Genomic DNA, 26,719 nt, shown 5'->3' on the forward strand with positions numbered 1-26,719 from the left:
TTGATATGATAGTTTTTCGGAAATTTAAATAAGGACACCGATCTGTTTTGTACGTGATCGCATCCAGGTAATACGCATTTCCGTGACGAAGGCATAGTTAGCTAGCAAACTGTAGGATGTAGTAAATAATAGTACTGCTGACAGTAACTCGCGATTGAGTTGCAAACTGATGTGAATGGGGCTCCAGTGCGTCATCAAGTAGGGGCGTGTCCAGGAGCTCAGGGGCTCCAGTGCGTCATCGAGCCCCTGTTTTAGCCCCGCCCAAAAAATCCGGAACACAGCAACGGTGAAAAACTGTTTAACGGTCTAACTCCACAATTCAGTACTTCACAGTGCACAGTCTTTATAATATGATTTAGCAATACATTTCTAACATTTATAATGTGTTTAGAACTTTTTTTTTAGAATTGCCTTTACAGGGACTTTAAAGAAAAACTAACAGGTCTGTGAGAGCCGGAATTCTTACTGGTTGGTAGGTGATCAAATACTTATGTCATGCAATAAAATGCAAATTAATTATTTAAAAATCATACAATGTAATTTTCTCACAGCTGAAATGTACCTATGATAAAAATTACAGACCTCTACATGCTTTGTAAGTAGGAAAACCTTCAAAATCAGCAGTGTATCAAATACTTGTTCTCCCCACTGTATGTGCAACCTGTACCAGCAGCGTATCCTTTTTCTAACAGTGGCACTTCCTCTCTGTGGACTACACCTTGCCGCGGTGGAGAGGCTTGCGTACTCCAATGAACCTGAGACCTATGCCGGTGGGGATTTTATATCCCTGGCAAGTTTAACTAAGCTGGACAGGTCAAAGGAGAGGAGGCAGACAAAGCAGACATTATGACTATTTGACAGAAAAGGTGGCCATCTTGAAAATGGGGGCCATCCTGAATTTTTGAGTGGCACAGACCTTTTTCCAAAAGAATGTTCCTTGAAGAGTATTTCTGCCTAATTTTATACTTGCATCACCATTTGAACACTTGAAATAATTAATATTCGACTGCAGCAGCCTATCGAGAGAGGCCCCTCATGATGTCATGTCCAATGAGGGCGCTTCGCGCCCACTACGTCACGTCCCGCCAAAACGGGTGTGGCTTAGGCTTATAAATATAGCTCGATAGGCTGATCGAATCTGATTTTTCATCTCTTCAGCGAAGCGCACGCATCGCTTGTTCCCGAGAGGAAGAAGCCGCGCCGTCTGAGAAAGCCTTCTGCGGGACGAGCCTTCGCATCTGAAGTCGCTGGCCTCACTCGCTGCCTTCAGTCGCCAATCCTGCTACGCTATCCGGCATCTATATCCTTTTTCTCTCTAAGTGTGTGTTCGACCCCGCGACTCACACTCCCTACTAAAAGAGCAGAGCGTCTTTGTAAAGATGTCTCGTTCCTTCTGTGGCTCGCGCCGAGCCCCACTCAGCGACGGGGACCGCCATGTCATCTGTGTTTCCTGCCTGGGAGAGGATCATGCAGCTCTCGCGCTCACCGACGGCGGCTGCCCTCACTGCGAGCTAATGCCCATGGTAACTCTGAGGACTCGCCTGGCATCTTTCGCCGAGACTGCACCTCTGCCCGCTGCGGTGCCGCGCCGTAAAAAGCGCCGTGCTCAGCGGGTCCCGGAACCTCCTCCAACCCGCAAAAGCTCGCCGGTTCGCCCGCCAGCTTCGCCGCCTGCTTCACCTGAGTCTCTTACTGCCGGACAGCGGCCGCCGTCTGCCGCCGCTTCCTCCATGGATGATGACGGAGAAGCTGTGTTTGTGGAGGATGACAGCTGCTCTCTTCTGGCATCGGGCAGTGAGGATTGGTCAAGCTCTGTGGATCTCGCCTTCCCTGTTCGCCAGCCTTCTGGGAAAAGAGCCAGCATTGAGGCAGAGCTCATGCGTCTGCTCGCGCAGGCCGTGGCGAGCCTCGGCCTCGAGTGGTCTGCACCCGAGGAGCCTGCGCACAACCGGCTGGATGGATGTTTCCTGCAAGGGGACCGCGCTTCGCCGTCCTCAAGACCAGCGCCCTTTCTTCCTGAGCTTCATGAAGAAGTCGCTAAGTCTTGGAACACCCCCTTTTCAGCCAGAATGCATACCTCTGTCTCAGCAGCATTCTCCGCGGTGGACGGTGCTAAAGACAAAGGATACCATTCTCTTCCCCCCCGTGGAAGAAGCTGTAGCGGCCCATCTTTGCCCGCCCTCTGCTGGACGACGGCTAAGACGGCGCTACCATCAAAAGCTTGCCGCACGACTTCAGCCATGCACGGTCGCGCTTACACCGCCGCCGGGCTAGGTGTATCTGCGTTACACTCTATGGCCATCCTGCAGATCTTCCAGGCCGACCTTCTCCGTAAACTGGACGAGGAAGGCCCGGAAGCTATCAGCGTGCCGGACCTAAGGAGCGCTACGGACCAAGCTCTTCGCGGCACCCAGTCCGCTGCACAGGCCATAGGGCGGAGCATGGCCTCTCTCACCGTGGCTGAGAGACATTTATGGCTTACACTCTCCGAGATGTCGGACTCAGTGTCTAGCCCCGCTGCCCACTCTATGCCTTTCCCCCCATCACGCTCTTGCCTCAGGTACTAGAGCGGATCAGGGAAAGCGGATGCTCAGTGCTACTGGTGGCTCCGTTATGGAAGAACCAGGCTTGGTTTCCAGCTCTGATGCAGCTGACAAACACTGCCCCATGGCCAATACCAGTGAGGAGGGACCTCCTCTCTCAAGCCAAGGGCTCGATCTGGCATCCTCGCCCAGAGCTATGGTCCCTACATGTGTGGGCCATCAACGGGTACCCACTAACCTCCCGGAGGGAGTGCTAAACACGATCATACAGGCTAGGGCCCCGTCTACCAGACGGCTCTATTCCTCGAAGTGGTCTGTGTTCTCTAGCTGCTGCACAGCTCGTGGTATATCACCCCCAGACTGTGGGGTGACGGAGGTTCTCTCTTTCCTGCAAGAGCTACTGGATAAGGGCAGAACCCCATCGACGCTCAAGGTCTATGTGGCGGCCATAGCAGCGTTTACTAAACCGACGCTTGGCCAGTCACTGGGAAGGAATGATCTGGTCATCCGCTTCCTTAGAGTAACTAAGAGGTTAAATCCTCCCAGACCTCCCTCAGTCCCCATGTTGGACCTTTCTACGGTTCTGGAAGCCATGAAAGGTGCCCCATTCGAGCCAATCCAATCGATAGCGTATAGGGGACCTGCAAGCGCTCTTAGTGAGCGCGACGTGTATGGAGTTTGGGCCTAATGACTCGAAAGTCATACTCAAACCAAGGCACGGGTACGTTCCTAAATCCCTCAACACACCGTTTAGGGCACAGGTGATTTCCCTGTCAGCCTTGCCGGTCTCTAATGAGGAAAAGGACGCGAGCTTCCTTTGCCCTGTCAGGGCTTTAAGGGCTTATGTGTCTCGCTCGTCTGTTTTCAGACAGACGGAGCAGCTCTTTGTCTCGTTCAGCGGACGTTCTAAGGGACTAGCCGCGTCGAAACAGAGCCTATCCAGATGGATAGTTGATGCTATAGCGCTGGCTTACACTTATAAGGGCCTACAGTGCCCATTAGGTGTCAGAGCACACTCCACGAGAGGCATGGCCTCGTCGTGGGCTTGGTCTAGCGGGATTCCCTTGCAAGATATCTGTACGGCGGCGGGCTGGGCCTCCCCGTCTACATTTATTATGTTCTATAACCTAGAAGTTCCCGCCTTGCAGGCTAAGCTGTTTTCGGTCTAATAGGACCCTTATTATTCATAAGTTCAGGCCGAGTTTTCGCCCTGACTGTGTGGAACACTTGATATAATTGCCTCCTAATAGGACGCTACTTATTACGGAAATGATGCTGTTCTAGCCCCTCTTTCCCGGACTCTCTGCGAGTCCCTGGTGATCATGCACTATATGAGCCCCGGCACCTGCCCTTGGGACTTTGGTGTTGGATCTCAGCACGCATGGCGTTTTGCATTGTGTTCCCCTAGCGTAAGATATTACGCAGTACGAGAGACCTCTCGTAAGAGAACGTACTCGGTTACTAACGTAACCTTGGTTCTCTCTAGAAGAGGGAACGAGTACTTCGTATCTTGCCGTGCATGCATCACGCTCTGGTTCGCTTCAGCGATGAACAACCAGATTCGATCAGCCTATCGAGCTATATTTATAAGCCTAAGCCACACCCGTTTCGGTGGGACGTGACGTCATGAGGACATGACATCATGAGGGGCCTCTCTCGATAGGCTGCTGCAGTTGCTGCAGGGCAGCCAAAGGATGCGCGAGCTGTCTCGCCTATTTCTGCATGCTGCCGCAACGCGTTTTGCGTTATTTCAAAATTAAGGATAATTTTTTGGCTTCAATATCTCGCGGAAAAGAGATTTTCCCCTAGCGTAAGATATTACGCAGTACTCGTTCCCTCTTCTAGAGAGAACCAAGGTTACGTTAGTAACCGAGTACGTTGTTGATTTAGATGATTTAACAAGTTTAGACAGTTCTTCCTCTCCTAAAGCAATGAATGAATGGAATTGTTCCTCAGGGGTCTTTGCAGTAAACTTGTCCTTTAACAGCCACAATGAAAGAGACAATAGATAATTTACCTCAGCTCTTGAAAATAACTCTGAACTCTGTGTAAACAAACAAGCATATTCTATGACAAAGATTGTATCAGTCACTGATTATGCATTTTGAATAAGGTTAAAATGGTTTAATTTTCATTCAGTTAATTATGTTATTTTGATGATCCATTTCTTTGCGACTGAGACAGCAGTAGGTTTGCTGAAAGAGAGCCTTCCCACACACTCTTCTGATTGAATATGTCAAGTCTTAGATAGGGTTGGGCCGATAGACAATGAATATCATTGAGCCAGCATTGTGATCCCCCAAACAACCCCCACTCGCAACCCGCCCGCAAAAAAACATCTTAATTAATCACACTATATCGCCCAGTGCAATGCATGATTTCAATTTCCGTGCAGTTACTTCAAATAATGAAAAATGTTTTCCTGATTAGGTAATAATAACATAATGAAGTTATTCCTGATCACAACAATACAAATTGCATTCAAAACAGTTCAATGAACACAATTTAAACAGTAAAGATTTTATTGTGTAAAAAAAAAACGGCAAATGAATTATAGGCTACTATATGTTTTACTAACTAAACAAAGCATACAAAAAGCAACAAAATTAGATTAGATTAAATAGGATACACCAACGGAGTGAGCGTTTTCAATTAATTTCTATGGAAGTTGAGAAATATATATATAAAAAAAAAAAACATTTAAAATGGAAATAGGGGCTGTGAATGTAAGACCGGTAAATTAGACACGGTAAAAGTGAGTGGGTCCAATATCATTGGTCTTAAAAAGTGGGTGGGTCTTGTCCCACCCACATACAATGGTTCCGACACCCATTGGAAAATTTGAATTTTAGGTTTTGAATGATATAATTGTTTTCAATGTTTTGGCAGATGGCCCAGCCCTGGTCTTAGATATGTCTTTGTCTATGTCTATGCGTCTGATGTGGGCAGGAACATTGCTTGTCCCTAGAATATTACTGCATCGCATCTGGTTTGGAACGAGGTTAAAGATAAAAAGATTAAAAAGCAAGATAAAGTAAAAAAGTTACATTACAAAAAAAATGTGACTGTGACAGTTGCAATTGCAAGATACAAAATCACAATTGCGAGAAATAAGATTTTTATTTATTTATTCTTATGTGAAAATGGGCTTCCATAACTGTAGGATAATTACTGTAATTGAGAAAATAGACATTAAGCTGTTTGATAGCAGAACAGTCCTGGAAAATCATTGCTGTTTTTTTACTGTTTGATTTTACTGACTTTTGCTCAGTGGACCCTTTTCACATTTCCGGGTTTCCCAGAAGCGGAAGTCATCATAGTTAAGTAAACTTCTATAATAGTGAACAGGAGACGACGGACGGCAAATTAAATTTTGTATTCTCATTTGCTCCAGTAGCAAAATAAATCCACAGCAGTTCCACAACTTCCCAAAAGAGGGAACAAATTTAGAGAGATTGATTTCAGCAGTGTGTCACAGTTATCTGGACTCATTTATCTTTAGTTTCACTTTCATGGACTTTCAGTTAGTTTTCATTCATCATATGTGTTCCTTTGTTTGATTTTCCCGCCACTCATCAGTAACCTTGGACACTAATCATCATCCCAGCTGCTTATCATTCAGTTCATCACCATCATGTATTTAAGTTCCTACCTGTGCACCCTCAGTTGTCAGTCGATGTTTGCGTGTTGTGTGTGTCTACCCCGTTTCACACACGCACTGTCTTCATCTTATGACACAGAGGAGAGAAAGGTGTCAAATTGGCTGTCACTCCCTCAGCTGCTTTATTAGAAACACTCTCACAGCAGTGTTAATTATTTTTTTTGTAATTTAATGCCAAGGTAATATAATACAAAGTATAGTGATTTGCGATGTTAATAACTGTGGAAATGCGTCATCACTAGTCATACGACTCTTTTTAATAGTAATAATAATAATAATAATACATTAATATTTCATTATTGAAAATATATTGCAATCTAATAATTAATAATAATATTATAACAATAATAATTATAACGTTATTCCCCTTTCATGATTTTACAGGTATGTCAGAAGTGTATGTAATTGTGAGATGAAATTAAACTATCAGCAATAAACCTGGCAGCGGTCAGCTGATTATATTTGATTCTGATTGATATTTGATCTATATATTATAAGAAAGATGCTATGACCTTTTAATGGTTTAATTTAGTATAAAGACAATGGTAACACTTTATAATAACGTTCAGTTGTAAGTCATTTATAAGTGGTTAGTTAATGATGAACTAGTCATTTACAGAACATTCATAAATGAGTAGCAAGTGATATACTAACATTTTATGTATGTTTTGTAAATTCCGTTACAAGTCATTTATATGTGATTAGTTAATGATTAACTAATTATTTACGAAACATGACTAAGCGTTCATAAATGATTAATAAGTGATATGTTAATTATTGTATGTATGTTTTGTAGATTCAGTTATAAGTAATTTACAATTGATTAGTTAATGATTAACTAGTCATATACAAAACATGAATATGCGTTTCATAAATGTTTAATAAATGTTTGTTTTTTTGTATGTATGTAGCAATTAGAGGGTGCAAAAAGTGTTGTAAATGCCTTGAATACACATACAGATCATTTGTAGGTATATGTAACACATTTACAAGTGATAAATAGTTTACACTTTAGATTAGGGGATGCAGAAAGTGTTGTAAATGATTTACAACACTTTCTGCATCCCCTAATCTAAAGTGTAAACTATTCATCACTTGTAAATGTGTTACGTATACATTCGTAGATAACATTCGCAGACCTTATGCCTTTTTGATTCTTGAAGGGGTAATCTACAAGTGAAGTGTAAGACATTTACAAGTGATGAATAGTTTACACTTTAGATTAGGGGATGCAGAAAGTGTTGTAAATGATTTATTCATGCGTTTACACATCTATAACAGGTGTTGAACACTGTAGTGTGTACTGCAGTGTAAGTGCTGACTGGTGAGGGTATAGACAGCTGTCTTCTCTGAAACACATGGAGTCTTTAACCATTGTACACCTGATGGTAGCAAAACATACAAAAAAAATGTAACATCATTTATTAAACATTTATGAAACACATAGTCATGTTTAGTAAATGATTAGTTAATCATTAACTAATCAATTGTAAATGACTTATAACTGAATCTACAAAACATATAATGAACATATCACTAATTAATCATTTATGAATGATTAGTCATGTTTTTTAAATGATTAGTTAATCATTAACTAATCAATTGTAAATGACTTGTAACACAATTTACAAAACATACATAAAATGTTAGTATGTCACTTGCTACTCATTTATGAATGTTTTGTAAATGATTAGTTCATCATTAACTAATCACTTATAGATGACTTACAACTGAACGTTATTATAAAGTGTTACCGACATTAATCATGTGTTGTAGTTTCTTCAAAACATTATGAAATCCTGTAAAGTATTTAAAACAGCTGTATTAGAATTGGGTCGAATTAATGCAGCCACTGGCTGTCCTTAAACATTTTGTTAAATGCTGGTGAGTGTGTTTTGAATGTTTTTTTTTTTTTTACTGTAATGATATGACCTCTTGTGCTCAAGTGCTTTCATCAGATGAGCAGCGTGTGTACTGAGACTCATTAATAAACCCCAGCCATGTGTTAAAGGCCCAACTGGTCACTTATTCACTCACATACAGTCCCCGTCCATCTGCAGGGGCTCTGATCAGCCGTTAAAAACACAGGCCTGCTCACACACGACCCTGACCCGAGAGCCACACACGTCTATGCTCATACAAACATGCAGCCATGCGGAAATGCCTCTGTGTTTACACCTCCATTATTCTCATGCTAACCGTGCAGGGAACACATTGCGCACACACACACACACATTACAGCAGCTCAGGCCCAGAGCGAAACCCTCATCTACTGGCTTCATACAGTCAAGGGCCTGATTATAACTGTTTCGTAATTAACAGTGATCAGATTTGTTTTGTGGCAGAAATGGTACATGTGTAGAACAGTCTAATTCAGATGCAGCTCGCAGCTTTGCCAGCAGACGGGTCACGGGCCTCAGGGAGAGCAATCACGAGCCCCTCCATATGTTCCCTCTGCTTCTACACTGAGACCACCAGTGCCAGCAAAACTCCCAGAACAACCTAATCGTGTTCTGTAATTACAGCACGCTGTTCTCTCTCTCTCTCTCTCTCTCTCTCTCTCTCTCTCTCTCTCTCTCTCTCTCTCTCTCTCTCTCTCTCTCTCTCTCTCTCGCACTCTCTCTCTCTCTCTCGCACTCTTTCACACTCTCTTTTTCTCACCCTTTTATTCTCCTTCTTCACCCCTCATCTTCCCTGCTGGCTAGAAATGAGGGGAAAAGACTCAAACACTCCCTCATCAGATCATTTGTAAATTGCTTTACGTGGCTGATGCCGAACTCTGTTGGTTTTCAACTGCTTGAAATTATAAATAATTGTAACAGATGCGCCAATGTGGCCGGCCTCCAACAAATGAGGCCCCAGATAATTTGGCCGACCCTTTTGGCAGGCCAATTTAATAAAATGTGAACAAAATCTACCTGCTAATAATTTATCATCCCCTCTCCCAATTGGTTAAACTTAATTACCCTGGCAGTTAACAAGGTCACGCCCAGATGCCAAGCCCGGCTGTAGTTTTGATAATGCAATCAGGAACCCGAAGGTGATGACAGCGCTGTTGTTTTTTCATTATCTTGCTCTCAGAGAAAACACAGGTGCCAAGGCCTACTTGTCTGTTGGTGGTAATTACCAGTCATCACAGTCTTAGACTCTTTAGACTCTTTCTTAGAGGTGTCTCTGTGCAAAGAAAGGGAAAGATTATGTAACATCTGTCTTCATCCGGTCCAAAAGAAAGCATCATATCTGGTATTTACTGAATACAGGCTTGCAATAGATTCACTTGTCAAATTATTTTGCTAGGAGTTAGTTTCAGAATGTTGTAATGTCTCTTTTACTGCTGTGAAACAAATACACCAATGTACATGTAGTACAGCATTTACTAACTACAGCCATCCATTAAGTAAAATTGTTTTGTTATGTTGATTAATTTGCAGTTAATCACATATTAACATTGCAACAAACTTTCACGCTAAGCAACTACATGTCTGTCGTTAGCCACTGGCTAATAAATTAGATTCAACTCACTAGTGATTGAGTTAGTGGCTAAAATTAAGTTTAGAACAGATATGGGTTCATTGTGTGTTGTGTCCTGTGACCGCTTCAGTTTGCACACACTAGATTTTAGAACACTGGGAACAAGAGAGAATGAATAAGCTTATAGATTGCTGCAGTGATGAGTATTTTTGTAGGCCAACCAGATGTTAGTATCACCCTGGTTCCCTCGACATAAACCTAATATGATTTTCCAGTGGCTTTTAGATTATTATATATTAAATGATATATTATAACAAAAATATATTATATAAATATAACAAAAAATGTTGTTAATAATGATAATCTTCACAAATGAACACAACTTTTGAAGCCTAATACAATCGGCAGAAGAAAACAGCTAAACGTAGGGTATAAATAAACTACACCACTGTCGCATGGCATTAACGCCACCATCAAGCTTTCGACAACTCTTTTAAACGTTATTTAGCAGGTGGCTTGTTCCGCTGAAGGCTTTTCGACGGCGGCGAAGAAGGCTTCTCAAAACCGGAGGTCAGCGAAGTGGAACTTGCTGAAGGAGATTAAATCTGAATTCTATGGCAAAAATGGGGGCTTATATAGCCATAAGCCACGCCCATTCTGGCGGGCTCTGACGCGCCTTGACGCTAAGCGACCTGATTGGTTTGCGCTTCTTAGCCACCTCACCATAGGTTCGTGCAGTTGCCGCAGCACAGCCAATGAGCGCGCTAGACGTTCAGCTGTATATCTGCTGTGCAGCTGCACTGCGTTTAAAAAATTTGGCTTCAATATTCTCGAAGGAATTTTTCCCATAGCGTAATCTACTTACACAATACGAGAGACCTCTCGAAAGAGAACGGTAGCTCAGACAGGTCAAAAATACACAAGGAGAAGCGTTAGAATCAGCAATCACAGACATTCGCATTCGACTGGATTAGATTTCTCAGAGCCGTTGAGTTTGCCGAAAAACAGTAGGTAATTTGCTCTGGAATTTCTACTGAGGTTGTGTAAGAAAAACACTGACTTGGCAGATTCGGACAGGAATAAGATCGTGTGAAACACGAATTTCTCTAACGACCCCCTGAAAAACTAGTCCCGTCCGAATAGGGCTTAGGATGTTTTTCCTTTTGTATGCCACTCTGGGCTGCTTTTGCAGTTTGTTTTGGGTCTTTGCCTTGATGGAAGATTAATTGTCCCAGTGCTCATGTTGATTGCAGCTTAATTAACTCCTGGGTTTTTCTGTAGTTAGTGCTGTCTATTTTTATTTTTTTTTCTTTACGCTCCCTGACTCAGCGAAGCATCCCCAAAGCACAATTCTGCCACCACCCTGATTCCCTCTAAAGATAGTGTTCTCATGGTGATGAAATTATAGGTCTGCCTGAAATATAGCAATTAGCTTTAATTCTCAAAAGTTCTCTTTCGACATCTTCCGAATTGTCGAATTCCTTACAAGTAGAGACTTTTTTTTTTGTTGCAAGATTTATGACCTGTTTTCTGAAGAACACATTCTCCAAACTGTAACTTTGTGAACACACTTCCTGCTCCTATTGACAGGACATTCAGTTTTGGTGGCTAGTTTTAGATGGATTTGCAGCTCTTCCACATTTTCTGATTGTGTAATTGATGAACTTTTCTGTTGTCTTTGTGTGTTGAATGAAAGATGTTTTCTTCTGTTATTGCACCAACTGGTGTTTCTAACAAACGTTTGTCGTTTTGCTGACCATGTTCTCAATGTTGTTTTTGGTCTTGAAAGTCTCATCAGACCAGTGCACCAAAGAGAGGAAAAACCAATGAGAGGAAATCTGCATACTTCAGTGATGTATATTATTGTTATTTATAGGACTGCATAGTTTGACCAAAACATTTGTGATAATAAAAATAATAATAACACTAATTATTATTATTATTAAGTATAAATATTGCATGTATAGTTAAATATAAAAATATTCATAATGTAAGAAAATATAATAATAATCATGATAATAATAATAATAATTGTATTTTACACAGTGTTGCACGATTAATCAAATCGCTACTGCAATGTCAAGTCTATGCTATTATATGACGCAAAATGCTGCGATTTTATGAAATAAATAAATGCATGTGTGGACATGACAACCCATTCTCTCTGAGAGCTGTTTGCACATTTTCTACACCGCTAATAAAAAGAAGACCAGCCAGTTTCGGTTTAGGCTGTGCCGCGTTTGGTCACGCCGTGACTTTTTCCGGTGTGCAGCGCGGAGAACAGGTGAAGATGGATGCCGAGCATACGGACACTGAACTAGTGGCCAGAAAAAAATTCTACCTCTGTTATATGGCGATATTTTGGCTATAAAATAACCGACACTGAGCAGAGAGAAGCAGTGCTGCCAACTCTCACTCATTCAGCGTGAGACTCTTTGTTAATTGACCCTTTGCAGGGAGTTTGATTGACAGGCGATCTGACCAATCATAATCCGCCATTTTTGTCCGACAAAGCAGGCAGAGGGCCCTTTCACACTTACCTTGTTTGGTCCGGATTTTCCAGTTTGATCCGAATCAAAATGACAGGTGTGAAACTGTTGTTGCGTCGTGGACTGTGAAAATCACACCAGTTGTGGAGTCAAGTTTTTCAGGATTCCTGCAGGATCTCATCCATTTAAAAAAAAAATACACGACATCTGTTCAGATCTATTTTTTTTTTACAGTCTATGGTTCAGATAGATACTGCTATCTGCTAAGTAGGCTATCATGACACAGGTCACAATTAATGCCAGATATCGAATTTCACCTAACTATTAAACCAGTCTACAGTTTACAGAAAACATTTGTTTACTTACAGCTCTTGTCACAATAACTGTCAATAACACAATTACACTACAAACACGAGCATCTTTGATCGTAGCATTGTCCCAGTCTGCCCGTTTATTTAAAAAAAAATACACATACTTAACAGTGTTAAATTTGAAAAAAATACTGTTTGATAGAACTGCTTGGTTTGTTACCATCTGCGTGCTTCCTCGGCGATGAAGTTTCATATTTATGGCTATCCAACACGAAAATGCATGCAGCAAATAAGCCGTTCACAATATTTTCTTCAGATAACTCCAAATTTGGACTTGATTTTTGATGACTGTCGACAACTTTACAATCTCCACTAGCTATTCTTTTCTTCAACTCCTCAGCATCCATCTCGACGACTGCAAGCAGGTCGCGCACGCGGTTATGATGAATTTTTAAAAGTGAAAGATACTGGGAGGGCGTGGCTCGTGGGCAAATAAACTGATGTGGATTTTAAATTATTTTATCAACTTGAAATACAGGCATATTTTTTTTTCACCCGTTTGAGCAAAATTTGCGGGTCACCCGTCCGAACCCGTGCAGGACTCTAATCAGGCAGACAATCGCCATTAGCTAAAACAAGTTTATTATGGTTCTGTTCCCGTTCCTGTGATGGCAAAGACAGTACATACCCTTGACACAATACGCCGGTCTACTAGCCGCACCATTTTTCTGACCCCATGCTGCGCGTGCACCCAACCTAGGCGTTCGATGTTTACAAACATTGAAGGGGTCTATTCATTCATGTCAACGTTTTTTATTTTTTATTTTTTTTATTCTTGTCAAAGTTACCTGCCTGTCAAGATGCAGCCCACATAGATGATGACGACAGGACGCAAGTATGCCATGTACAGTTATTTAGTGCGCTCGCATAATTGCAATGTGAAACCAAAACAAAACTTACCGAATGTATAAAATCTATCAAAACATGAACTTTGGTTCGAACCTTGGTGCAGACTTTCAGGTGTGAAAACTATGGGGTTATTATTGTTGCAATATTCCAAATAAATAGGCCTAGATTCATATTCACAAATAAATGTAAAGAGATTCACAAAAATGTATCGAATTCACAAATAAATAGATTAAGATCCACAAATAAATGTAAAGAGTTAATCAATAAAATGAGAATTGCAAATAAATACAATATTTACAAATGTTAAGTTTTATAATTTTACAAACACAACTCTGCCTGGCATTTATTTGTGAACCACTTTCTGTGCATTTGTAAATCGCTGCACACATTTGTGAATCGGTTCCTGTGCATTTGTAAATTGCTGCACACATTTGTGAATAGGTTCCTGTGCATTTGTAAATCCCCTCATGCATCTGTGGATTTTGAAACACTTCTAGCGTTGACGTGCAGACAAATCCACAAATAAGTGAACTCCACCCACCGCCTACTCAAGCCAATTAGATAACGGCCACATCGAGCTGGCCAATCGTTGCAAGTTCTCGCTTCAACCAGTCAGTTTGGCTTTACACTGGGCGAACTTGCTCTGAAATAACTGCTCATTCATCATTCATCTGCACTCAAATAGGAAGTGTACGTGTAAAGGCCCATAAAATATGTTTAAAATTTGGATTTTGTTAGAATTACACCATTAGACTGCTTGTCAAATCAAGCCACAATTTTTATGAGCCTTGAAAAAAGCCAGAGAAACAGCACTTTACATCTCTGTTATGGGAACAATGCATTATGGACGCGTCACGTTATTCAAGATAGAACAGAAAAGTATCAAGTAGCTGACTAATGAATAACTGGGTTCAACCCATAAATAGCTACACGAGTTTTTAATTTGCATTTCAAGATTTTTATTTGCAGCATCGACCCCAGTAGCCTACTACACGCTGATGCTGAGGCTCGTACTGTTACATATTGGGTGGTCATAAATTGGGCTCATATTCTACATGACATTTATTTATGTCCTATTGCTATTTGTCACCACGATTGTGCTTTAAAAGGCAATATCGTATGTTCTGTAATTTCTTGCATCGTGTCTACCCCGTGCGAGGCTATCTACACTGGGAAAACCGAATGTGCAAAACATTTGTCCTAATTGCGTGAAGTAGCCGCTACATCAGAAGAAGTGCGGGCATCCGTTTACTATCAATGAATGCCCCGCGTCCAGGACACTATCACGAAATATGATTTTTCAAGTAACCAGCACTAGTCAATAAGTAGGCTACGATCAGAGCCGTTAAAGGAGAACTCCGGTCAATTTTAACACTGAGCTCATTTTTTTGTAAATTTGGAGTGCTGTCAATAGAGAGATATGTGTCAACATTTCAAAACATGCTAGTTTTACATTATTTGAAAATGCTACGGCAGCAGTGAATAGATGCCTATTTGCTTTTGACGCGCTGTGTCGCGCCTCTTTCCGGTTTAGAGACTGTTCATGATGCTCGGGATCTCTGATTATCATAATTCCCTGAGTGTATCCTGATGGAAATATAAAGAGGCCTTAAACTCCAACAATCTTTTGAAAACAGCATGTTTTTACCACACAAACAGTTCAGCGCTACTACTGCTCCTTTCAAGGATGCAAGAATCAGTTCCCGCCCCGAGTCTAAAGCCAAACGTGATTGGTTGAAGCGAGAACGTGCTTCGATTGGCCAGCTCGATGTGGCCGTTATCTGATTGGCTTGAGTACACGGTGGGTGGAGTCTACTTATTTGTGGATTTGTTTGCACGCCGACGCTAGAAGTGTTTCAAAATCCACAAATGCTTGAGGGGATTCACAAATGCACAGGAACCAATTCACAAATGTGTGCAGCGATTTACAAATGCACAGAAAGCGGTTCACAAATAAATGTCAGGCAGAGTTGTGTTTGTAAAATAATAAAACATTTTATTTATTTGCAAATCTCATTTTATTTATTTGTGAATTTGATCATTTTCTGGGAAAATCTTTACATTTATTTGTGGATCTTAATCTATTTATTTGTGAATTCGATACATTTTTGTGAATCTCTTTACATTTATTAGTGAATATTAATCTATTTATTTGTAATATTGCAACAACAATAATAACCCCATAGAAAACGCCCCACTAGATTAATGTTGGTGGATTAGAACTTGAAAAACGGAGTGTACTGATGTCTTTTCACAGTTAAAACAACATTCCTTCTTATGTTCTTTCATGTTTATTTAATGCTATAAATTAACTAGAAGGAAGAAATGATCGGTTCACGGGCAGATTTAAGAGGCTCTACAGCGATTAAAGAGCCACAAAACGGTATTTATTTATTAAAAAAATGACCAAATTTGAAAGTTGAGACTTTGTGTCATATCAAAAGTAACCTGGTCTGTCCTGTCTGTCAGTGCCTTGTCAGTGTCCTCTTTGCTCCGCGATGTATATTTCACTGTATGAGAACATGGTGTGTGGCGTGAGAGCGGCGTGGCTTGTCAGACATAGCAACAGTAACTAAAGGGGGCGGGTTTTTGCGAACGGTCAATTGATACTTTTCACACGCTCTCACGCCACACATCAATTTTCTCCGAGAATTTTTTTTTTTTTGGAGAAAAATCGCAAAGCAAACAGGACACTGACACCGACAGACTAGACAGAGCAGGTTACTTTTGATAGGAAACCAATTCTCAGCTCTCAGATTCTGTCAATTTTATTACAAAATTCAAACAATAGCGTTTTGGCGCTTGTAAATGTGACGTAACCGATCATGGTCGTGAACCGAACATCTCTTACTCTTTACTAGTTAATAGTAAATAAACACGAATGAACAATAGGTGTGTTGAAAGATACAGTACAACTTACCGAAATGTTATGCCTCGTACATAATATCGATCAATCAGTGTTTTTCAACCACAGAAAGAGGTCAATAAAACAGCTGGAGAACAATGTGTCACATAACGTGTAAAAAAGGAGTATTTTGCTAAATATGTGCACTATATTAAACATTTATTATATTTTTACTTATATCATTAAAATATTGTAACGTTGTTATTATAGCCTAGTAAAAAACACATTATATTTATTTTGAGTTATTTTGAGTTTTTATTTTAACCTTTAATAATAATACCAGCTGACAGGGCTCTCTGTATGTTTACAGCATTAGGTGAGTTTTTTTTTTCTTGAGAAAAATGAACATGTATCTACTGTACCTAATATTTATCCAAATTAATTGATATTGAATCAAGATCGGAATCAAATCACAAGATTTTAATTGAAATCGCGAAATTTGTGTCAAGCAATAATAAAAACAGTAGCCTACCAGTCATTGTACCATGTAAACATTGTAACAAGTTGTCAATAAACTCAACAAAATTCTGTTACCAAATGTTCACTTGCTCACACTAGCATCATGCTTAAATGTCCCTGTTTGTCTGGACAGAATGTTCAAAATATCTTATTTTCCTGAGCATACAAATGTTCTTATTTATTGTTCCATTTATTTTATACTATTGTACTATTGAGACAATAACAAGTTTGCAGTAATGCAAAGATGTCATTATTTAATTTAGTAAAAAATATTATTTTAATTTGAAAACACTGTGCATTTAGTTGTTGTTGCTAGTTTGAGTTGAGAAATACACATTTCAGCGTTATCACTAATCTGTGTATGCATTTTCCTTGAGAACCAAGCAAGCTGACTCATGAAACCATTTGTTTATTATATCGCAATATTGACCTCAGTAATCGCAATATGACATTTTCTCCAAATCGTGCAGCCCTAATTTTACAGTACAACTGATTTTTACAACCCTAGTATAAAGTACACTGATTTTTATTTAATTTATTCAATAAAATGAAAAGGCCTTGTGTTTGAAGTATTCTGTGATATAGTTTTATATTGAAAAGCTGACCCTATAAGTTCCATGGCAAACATTATCTTCCTATCATTATCATTGTCTTCCATTATCTTCTTAATGAAAGTGGCAGTGTATTAAACAGTCTTCCAGACAATTTTTTTAAGGTAACATTTATCATGTGATTGTGTGTGTCTCTATCCCGAGAATTCATGCATGACAGGAACCTAGACACACAGAAATGTCTTATAAGTGTGATCATAATAAGTTATATCACTACACTGAATATTTTTTAGATAAGATAAAGTAGATCCATGCATTGCATATGAGGGCACAAAGTCATGTGTATGTATACAGACATATTTTAGCTGGAGGCATATACTTTTATTAGTTTGATTATGTAGCTGACACTAACAACTGAAAATCTTTCTCTTTCTACAGTTCAAGCCAACATACTAATCCTCATACTTATCCTATCCTCATACCATAATAATGCTGATAGACTTATTACTCTCCATTTAACATGATCATGATGGGGCATGTCCTCTGAAAAGTGCTTAAAGAAATACTTTACTCCAAACTTTGAAGTGTTAAAGCTCCAGTCCACATTCATTGTAAGTCAGTGGAAAAGAGCAAGCAGTACATTCTTTAAAAACAAAATGCTCTTTTTGTTAAAAAAGTAACATGGGTTTAGAATTACATCAGGTTTAATAAATGATAACAGAATTTTCATGGGTGAACCATTTAGTTTAACCATTTAGTTAACTGTTCATATGTAGAATTGTAGAATTATTTATGTAGAATGAAAAAACTTGCCACCTTTTGGTGAAATTCGCCATTTTGAATCCAAAATGGATAATTTGTCTAGAATCCATTGAGATTTTGAATTCAGGAGGAGGTTTGTGAGGAGTCACAGGCAGTGAAGTGAGAACTAAAACTTTGCGCTGCACGGTTCTAACCCAAGCAGCTCATGATCCAATGTTTTTTGTCTTGCAATGGCTTGGTATGCAGTAAATGCCAGGGAGGGAGGAAGGGAGAGATGAGAGATGCATGTTTGAATTGCCTGCATCTGTGCGGCATATTTCTACTTAGTTTTAACAGTAAAGTGACTCCCTCGTTGCTGAGAAATATAATGTAGCGATTCAGTAGCAAAGCTGTTTTATTAATATGTCGCAGTGCAACGTTGATAACAATTTTCTGTTCTCCTGCATGTTTCTGTGTATGCACAGCGCGATCTCCGATCTCTGTGTGAGTGGTGTGTGTGTTTGTGCTTCAATGAAACCAGTATCACCAAGGGATCCGTTTCACCATTTGTATCACTCTGCTTGCAGCATTTCTCACAGCGAGTGGCATGGCGAAGCAAACACACTATAATTTTGTAAATACTGCTGTTATTGTAGTTTTTTTACAAACTATAACAGTAGTTTTTTGTAAGAGTTTTTTTAGGCGAGAATTTAGGCTAGTTGTTTAAACTTTAAATATATGGTTTAATTTAAAAGATAGTGCCTATTTGAAAAGGTGAAAACTTTTGAACTGGATGAAGATGTGTACATTTCTCTTGTTTTTGTTTAAATATCATATAATTTTTTTTATTTAGTACTGCCCTACAGAAGATAATAGCATATTTCCCTGAAGACAAAATAAGTAAAAAATTTCCCTGATCTTCAAATTCAAAAAGTTTACACCTGCTGGTTCTAAATGCATATATATATAAACCTTTATTGGTTATTAAACAAACCAATAAGGAAATATATATATATATATATATATATATATAAATATATATACAGTATATATACACTACCGGTCAAAAGTTTTAGATCGGTAAGATTTTTAATGTTTTTAAAAGAAGTATCTTCTGCTCACCAAGGTTGCATTTATTTGATTAAAAATACAAACAAAAACAGTCATATTGTGAAACATTATTACAATTTAAAACAGCTGTTTTCTATGTGAATATCATTACTCCAGTATTCAGTGTCACATGATCCCTCAGAAATCATTCTAATATGCTGATTTGATGCTCAAGAAACATTTATGATTATTATCAATGTTGAAAACAGTTATTTACATTTTTATTTCAAGATGCTATGATTAATAGAAAGTTCAAAAGAACAGCATTTATCTGAAATGGAAAGCTTTTATAACATTAAACACTACCCTTCAAAAGTTTGGGGTCAGTAAGAATTTTAATTTTATTTTTGGGGGAAAGAAATAAAATAAATCAATACTTTTATTCATCAAGGATGAGTTAAACTGATCAAAAGTTACAGTAAAAACATTTATAATGTTAGAAAATATTTTATTTTAAATAAATGCTGTTCTTTTGAATTTTCTATTCATCAAAGAATTTTGGGAAAAAATTTTTTACACAACTGTTTTTAACATTGAAAATAATAATGAATGTTTTTTGAGCATAAAATCAGCATATTAGAATGATTTCTGAAGGATCATGTGACACTGAAGACTGGAGTAATGATGCTGAAAATTCAGCTTTCATCTGAGGAATAAATTACAGTTTAAAATATATTAAAATAGAAAACAGTAATTTTAAATTGTCATAATATTTCACAATATTACTGTTTTTTTTATGTTTTTTTTAATCTTGGTGAGCAGAAGAGACTTCTTTTAAAAACATAAAAAATCTTACCAATCTAAAACTTTTGACCAGTAGGGTGTATATATATATATATATATATATATATATATATATATATATATATATATATACAGTGAGGAAAATAAGTATTTGAACACCCTGCTATTTTGCAAGTTCTCCCACTTGGAAATCATGGAGGGGTCTGAAATTGTCATCGTAGGTGCATGTCCACTGTGAGAGACATAATCAAAAAAAAAAAAAATCCAGAAATCACAATATATGATTTTTTAACTATTTATTTGTATGATACAGCTGCAAATAAGTATTTGAACACCTGCTTATCAGCTAGAATTCTGACCCTCAAATACCTGTTAGTCTGCCTTTAAAATGTCCACCTCCACTCCATTTATTATCCTAAATTAGATGCACCTGTTTGAGGTTGTTAGCTGCATAAAGACACCTGTCCACCCCATACAATCAGTAAGAATCCAACTACTAACATGGCCAAGACCAAAGAGCTGTCCAAAGACACTAGAGACAAAATTGTACACCTCCACAAGGCTGGAAAGGGCTACGGGGAAATTGCCAAGCAGCTTGGTGAAAAAAGGTCCACTGTTGGAGCAATCATTAGAAAATGGAAGAAGCTAAACATGACTGTCAATCTCCCTCGGACTGGGGCTCCATGCAAGATCTCACCTCGTGGGGTCTCAATGATCCTAAGAAAGGTGAGAAATCAGCCCAGAACTACACGGGAGGAGCTGGTCAATGACCTAAAAAGAGCTGGGACCACCGTTTCCAAGGTTACTGTTGGTAATACACTAAGACGTCATGGTTTGAAATCATGCATGGCACGGAAGGTTCCCCTGCTTAAACCAGCACATGTCAAGGCCCGTCTTAAGTTTGCCAATGACCATTTGGATGATCCAGATGAGTCATGGGAGAAAGTCATGTGGTCAGATGAGACCAAAATAGAACTTTTTGGTCATAATTCCACTAAACGTGTTTGGAGGAAGAAGAATGATGAGTACCATCCCAAGAACACCATGCCTACTGTGAAGCATGGGGGTGGTAGCATCATGCTTTGGGGGTGTTTTTCTGCACATGAGACAGGGCGACTGCACTGTATTTAGGAGAGGATGACCGGGGCCATGTATTGCGAGATTTTGGGGAACAACCTCCTTCCCTCAGTTAGTGCATTGAAGATGGGTCAAGGCTGGGTCTTCCAACATGACAATGACCCGAAGCACACAGCCAGGATAACCAAGGAGTGGCTCTGTAAGAAGCATATCAAGGTTCTGGCGTGGCCTAGCCAGTCTCCAGACCTAAACCCAATAGAGAATCTTTGGAGGGAGCTCAAACTCCGTGTTTCTCAGCAACAGCCCAGAAACCTGACTGATCTAGAGAAGATCTGTGTAGAGGAGTGGGCCAAAATCCCTCCTGCAGTGTGTGCAAACCTGGTGAAAAACTACAGGAAACGTTTGACCTCTGTAATTGCAAACAAAGGCTACTGTACCAAATATTAACATTGATTTTCTCAGGTGTTCAAATACTTATTTGCAGCTGTATCATACAAATAAATAGTTACAAAAATCATACATTGTGATTTCTGGATTTTTTTAATTTATTTTGTCTCTCACAGTGGACATGCACCTACGATGACAATTTCAGACCCCTCCATGATTTCTAAGTGGGAGAACTTGCAAAATAGCAGGGTGTTCAAATACTTATTTTCCTCACTATATATATATATATATATATATATATATATATATATATATATATATATATATATATATATATATATATATATATATATATATAATCTAGGGTGATTTTCCCTTATATCCTTAATCGTCATGTTAAATCGACTTAAATCCTAATTTTAAAGGTAAGGTAGGCAATTGCGGAGAGGCTAGCAATATCAAACTAGCTTTGAAAGCATGAGATCCCACCCTCCCTTCAGAGTGCTCTCTAAAGCCACGCCTCCTTCAAAACACATGAACACCCACAGCAGAGTCTGCAAAGCGTCACGAGAGACATACATTAATAATAAACACATAACAAGCACATAACATTACAATAATAATAAACATAAACAACTTGAGAGCTCTGACAGAGCTCTGTCTTGTACCACCTGACTGCTGCAGATTAATTTCGGTGTTGATAGTGTTGACATAGAAACGCATACATCCAAGACTGAGGACGTGAACAGCTTCGAGTAGAACGTCATGGGTTGCCATCTCGTAATTATGGTGACGACATGGCGTGAATGCATCATAAGTAGGGCTGAACGATTAATTGCATTTGCGATAATATTGCGATATGATGAAATGCAATTTTTTTTTTTACCGCAAAAGCTGCGATTACAGTCTGGTAACCAGTCTGCACTGCAGATGAAGCATCAATTTGGCATGCTACGCATATAGGCCTGGCATAGGCTACAGGAAATAACAGTTTATGTTTAATTTATGTGATATTGTGTTATAGATTCTCTCCAACGATTCTGTATCGATTAAGATAATTTCAGATTTAAGTCTGAGCTTAGATTTAAACACAGATACGTAATGACGCTACGTGTGCTTTATAAACAACCGTATTCTGCTTGCTTCTAATTCCTTTGTCTCACAAACACAAACACACACACACGACACCACTCAAACCTTACAAAAAGTAATCTTTCATAAAGTTCTGAAAAGTTGAAGCGAAATTACAAGAACATTCGCGTGCTTCATTGCACAAGATATGAGATACGCGTGGTTTGCTTGATGTTACTTTTGTAGTGCACGCCTGCGCGGTCTCGCCCGCCGGTATTTTACTTACAAATGCTCTACGAAGGCATCATATATATTTTGGAATGCAGTTGGCTTATATATTAAAAATATGAAAATCACCGACCGAAGCTGCTTTCAATTTCAAATACTCACGCGCTTTGCGAAGAGCGCTTGAGCATGCAGCTGTGAGCGACACCGTCTACGTGGTTAAATGTACTTGCATCTCAAATTGCTTTTATGACGCGAAATTAATGTGACACAGTCAGTAATATCTTAAGTTATTAAACAGACAGGACAAACCACATCTTATAATTTCAAAAGAGATGAAAACGTTCAGACAGCGTACTCTTAAATACTGAAGCACTCTTTGTTTATTCCTTGTAATATTTTTTCCCCCTCTTTGTTATTTGTTTTTCTATATTAGTTAAAATTATTAACATGTAATTGTATTAATTTTATTTTATTAATGTGTAATTATTATAAGTAGGCCTACTTATAATTACATATGTAATTAAATATTTTAAGTTTTACTAATAAGATCAATTAATTGACCCTTCGCTAAGCCCCGCCCTCCTTAGTTACTGTTGCTACGCCTGTCAAGCTTTTGCGCCTGGCACGTCTATTACAGTATGTATGCACCGGTTTCAGACATTCCCAAGGAGATAATTAGTCATTTTTGGCGAACAGGTGAAAATCTGAGAGAGCAAGACAAAAGGGACTGCGGTATGCATTCGAGGGATATATCCACGACATAATATGCAAACGATTAGAGAATAATTTCATCAAAATTGAAGCTAAAGCCTATAACGTTAGGTCCCAGTGCAAGCAGCAGCCGCCTCATACGCTGACCATTCAAATGGGAAACACACAAATTGAGGAACAGCTATGTGCATGCACAGCAGGGTAAGTGAAATTTGAAAATATTCTAATATTTATAAATCAAACAGTTTATCCATAAGTATTGTGAAATAAACACAAGACATTAGCCTGACCACTTTGCAATGATAACATTCTCCCGCTTATAATTTTAGTGCGCCAGGCTACTGCTCACACGTCGTGGGTCACATAAGTGACTACTGTTATGAACTGATTAAGTTTGCATACCAACCTTTTCCTTGGAGATCTCCGGCAAGCCCCCTAATGTTCCCTCCTTTTACTAACTACCTTTTACTTTTACTAGAACTAACACCGGGAGAGTCGCGATCGGAGTACTAGTTTGGCCGTCGATTAACAAAACGCTGAAATAAGTTATGTTAAAGTGAGCCTCCGTCTTGCCTTTAATCACACTGCTTGATCCACGAGCTATAAAGCCAAAACACTTTACTTTTAATTTCCTATTATCAATGTAAAGCTGCTTTGGAACAATCTACATTGTTAAAAGCACTATACAGTATAAATGAAGATGACGCCCGGCATTTCTCCCCTTGGGTTTTAGGTTTCGGGAAGGGAACAAAAACAAAATCCACCACCCCGTCCAAACTTTTAGGATACCGGGTATCAGATTTGCATAATCCATACGCACAACGCCTCGGAATGTTTTTCTTGCTCGAAAGCTTGCCAGACCTCCCGCGCCTTGTTACGGTTGCTAAGCCACGATTGGCCTGTGGCGGTTTTCGGGCGTGGCTTAGCGAAGGGTCAATTAATAAGAAAAAAATTAGATCAGCTCATGAAGTGCCTAAAGATTCCCCTCCCTATTTTACAATGATTTATTGCTTGTTTTTGTTGAATAATAGAAAAGATAAAGAGCTTAAAAAATAATCGCATATTAAATCGCAATCGCAATATTGGTAAAACTAAATTGCAATTAGATATTTTCCAAAATCGTTCAGCCCTAATCATAAGCTCGTTGTTTTGGTTCAGGAGGAAATGTAAACGGCTGCTGCTGTTTGTTTTTGGTGCTCAGTGGCTGTCTGTCCACAACTCTGCATTGCCTTATGGAACGCGCTGATAATGTGCAATGTTTGCGCTAGCAAGGTGCGTGGATGTATGGAAATGTTGACAGGCAGGTATAGGACATTGATTGGACGAAAATGTTTTGATCCTGGGACTTCCACAGAAGATATATGTACGTTTTAATATTCTTTTCTTATATCACTTCTATTCAGGATGTGAAAGTTTAAAACCAGTATAACAAAGAATGTTTATAAAACAAATTGCCTACCCTACCTTTAAAGCTGATATTTTGAAGAAAAAAAAAGGTCCTAGGGTGAATGCCCCTGGATCCCTTTAGGGGGGGGGTCACATCTTTGTCAGCTTTTTCCACCCCTGATGAGTTTGCATCCCTGCAAATGAGCAAGTGCAGGAAGAGTAAGGATTTCTCATCCACTCTCAGTCACTCATGACTGCTGAAACTGTTTCTTTGTTCTCAATATTCAGGTATTGATTGCTGCTTCTTTGTAAGCTTTAATTTCACTCTTTTGATAATCCTTGAAGAGTGGAAGTCTTTGATGATGAGGACACCACTGTTCCTGTGAATGCTGAGAATGTTAAGTCTGGTTTTGGGACATGTGTCAGAGGAAAGTTCAGCTATGCTGTTAATGACTTGACACATCAATAGGTAGATCCTTTTGGACTAAGAGCTCCAAGCAAGTGACTCTAGTTAGTTGCACTCAACGGCTGCCTATTCAAGAGCTAATCAGCTTTTAAAGGATCTTTTCAGTTCTCTGAAGTATTACTGTTTTTTTCCCCTAGATTAAGTGTTTTTGATCTGGTCCCTGGAGATCTCCATCTCTCGATTTGTAGTGGTGCGTCTGCCATTTTGTAGTTTCACTCAATCTCAGTTGTTTCTGCCATCTGGCCTTCCTTCACCGACCTGACCAGATTTGCCATTCCAGTCGCACACTTCTCTCCACTAGTTTTAGGTACTTCAGAGAGAGCCCTCTCTCTCTCTCTCTCTCTCTCTCTCTCTCTCTCTCTCTCTCTCTCTCTCTCTCTCTCTCTCTCTCTCTCTCTCTCTCTCTCTCTCTCTCTCTCTCTCTCTCTCTCTCTCTCTCTCTCTCTCTCTCTCTCTCTCTCTCTCTCTCTCTCTCTCTCTCTCTCTCTCTCTCTCTCTCTCTCTCTCTCTCTCTCTCTCTCTCTCTCTCTCTCTCTCTCTCTCTCTCTCTCTCTCTCTCTCTCTCTCTCTCTCTCTCTCTCTCTCTCTCTCCTTTTTCTTTCTCCCCAAAGTCTGCTTCTGTTGTCCTATCAAGTGTAACTCTGGGCCCTGATAGAGCAATTAAAGGTGCCTCCCTCCCCACCTTTGGTAATGAGGCCTGGCGCGTTTCTCACTCTATAACCCTTTAGTCTCCCCTAATGGGACATCATTATTGTCAAAGAAACAATGTAAATGGAAATGAACATGCTCATTAGGTCCCTGCACAGAGAACCCTTCAGCAGCATGCCGTGTGTGCTCCTCCTCATGATTCAGCCCGTGTCCCCTGCTAGATTTTGGAGAGTGTGTCGGCTGATGTTTGTGTGTTCATACGTGAAGGGCTATTGCTCATCTTTGGCTTTTGATAATTAAAAACTTGGCTATTGTGTTGATAAAAGATGTTTTCTAATGTTTTATTGTTTTCTTTCTGTCTTCAACAGGGCCCCAGGTCTCTGTCTCCAGGTGGTGGCAACAGTGATGGAGCAGACAGTCAAGAGCAAAGGATTAAGCGGCTGCAGGAATTACTTGTGCTTAAGGTGAACACCAAATACTATAATATTATTTTGTTACTGTGATTCTCTTATCTTCTCTTTGGACACCTCTTAGGAGATTTATGTCCTTATGTCAACGTTTGAGCGACAACCTCCTGTTTCCTTAGACATAGAGAAAGCACATAGAAGGTGTGCAATGTTGTCATACAACAAAATATAACTATTGTTTACAAAAATTTAATTAAAAAGTTATATAAAATTAAATAGAAAAAAAAAACGTTAAATAACATTTTAATGTAATTGGGAAAAAACTGAAACTAAACTACAATACAGTTTTAATGCCTCCAAAATTATTAGAAAAAAAGTATATGTAATTAAATAATTCTAAAAAATATATGACCTGCATGAAGCATCAAAATGCCAGTAGATAGT

At 39.3% G+C, this 26,719-nt stretch overlaps 1 protein-coding gene across 1 annotated transcript in view; it reads left to right on the top strand.

Annotated features, from left to right (window-relative positions):
• cntln (centlein, centrosomal protein) overlaps nt 1–26,719 on the top strand; it is a 213,137-nt gene that overhangs the window by 36,871 nt on the left and 149,547 nt on the right. The window contains exon 10 of the mRNA XM_081394618.1: nt 26,237–26,332. Within this exon, the coding sequence (XP_081250744.1) occupies nt 26,237–26,332 (96 nt within the window). The remainder of the gene's footprint in view (nt 1–26,236; nt 26,333–26,719) is intronic.

Source organism: Scardinius erythrophthalmus, assembly GCF_964197995.2.
Source record: "Scardinius erythrophthalmus genome assembly, contig: HAP1_SCAFFOLD_52, whole genome shotgun sequence".
Classification (NCBI taxonomy): Eukaryota; Metazoa; Chordata; class Actinopteri; order Cypriniformes; family Leuciscidae; genus Scardinius; species Scardinius erythrophthalmus.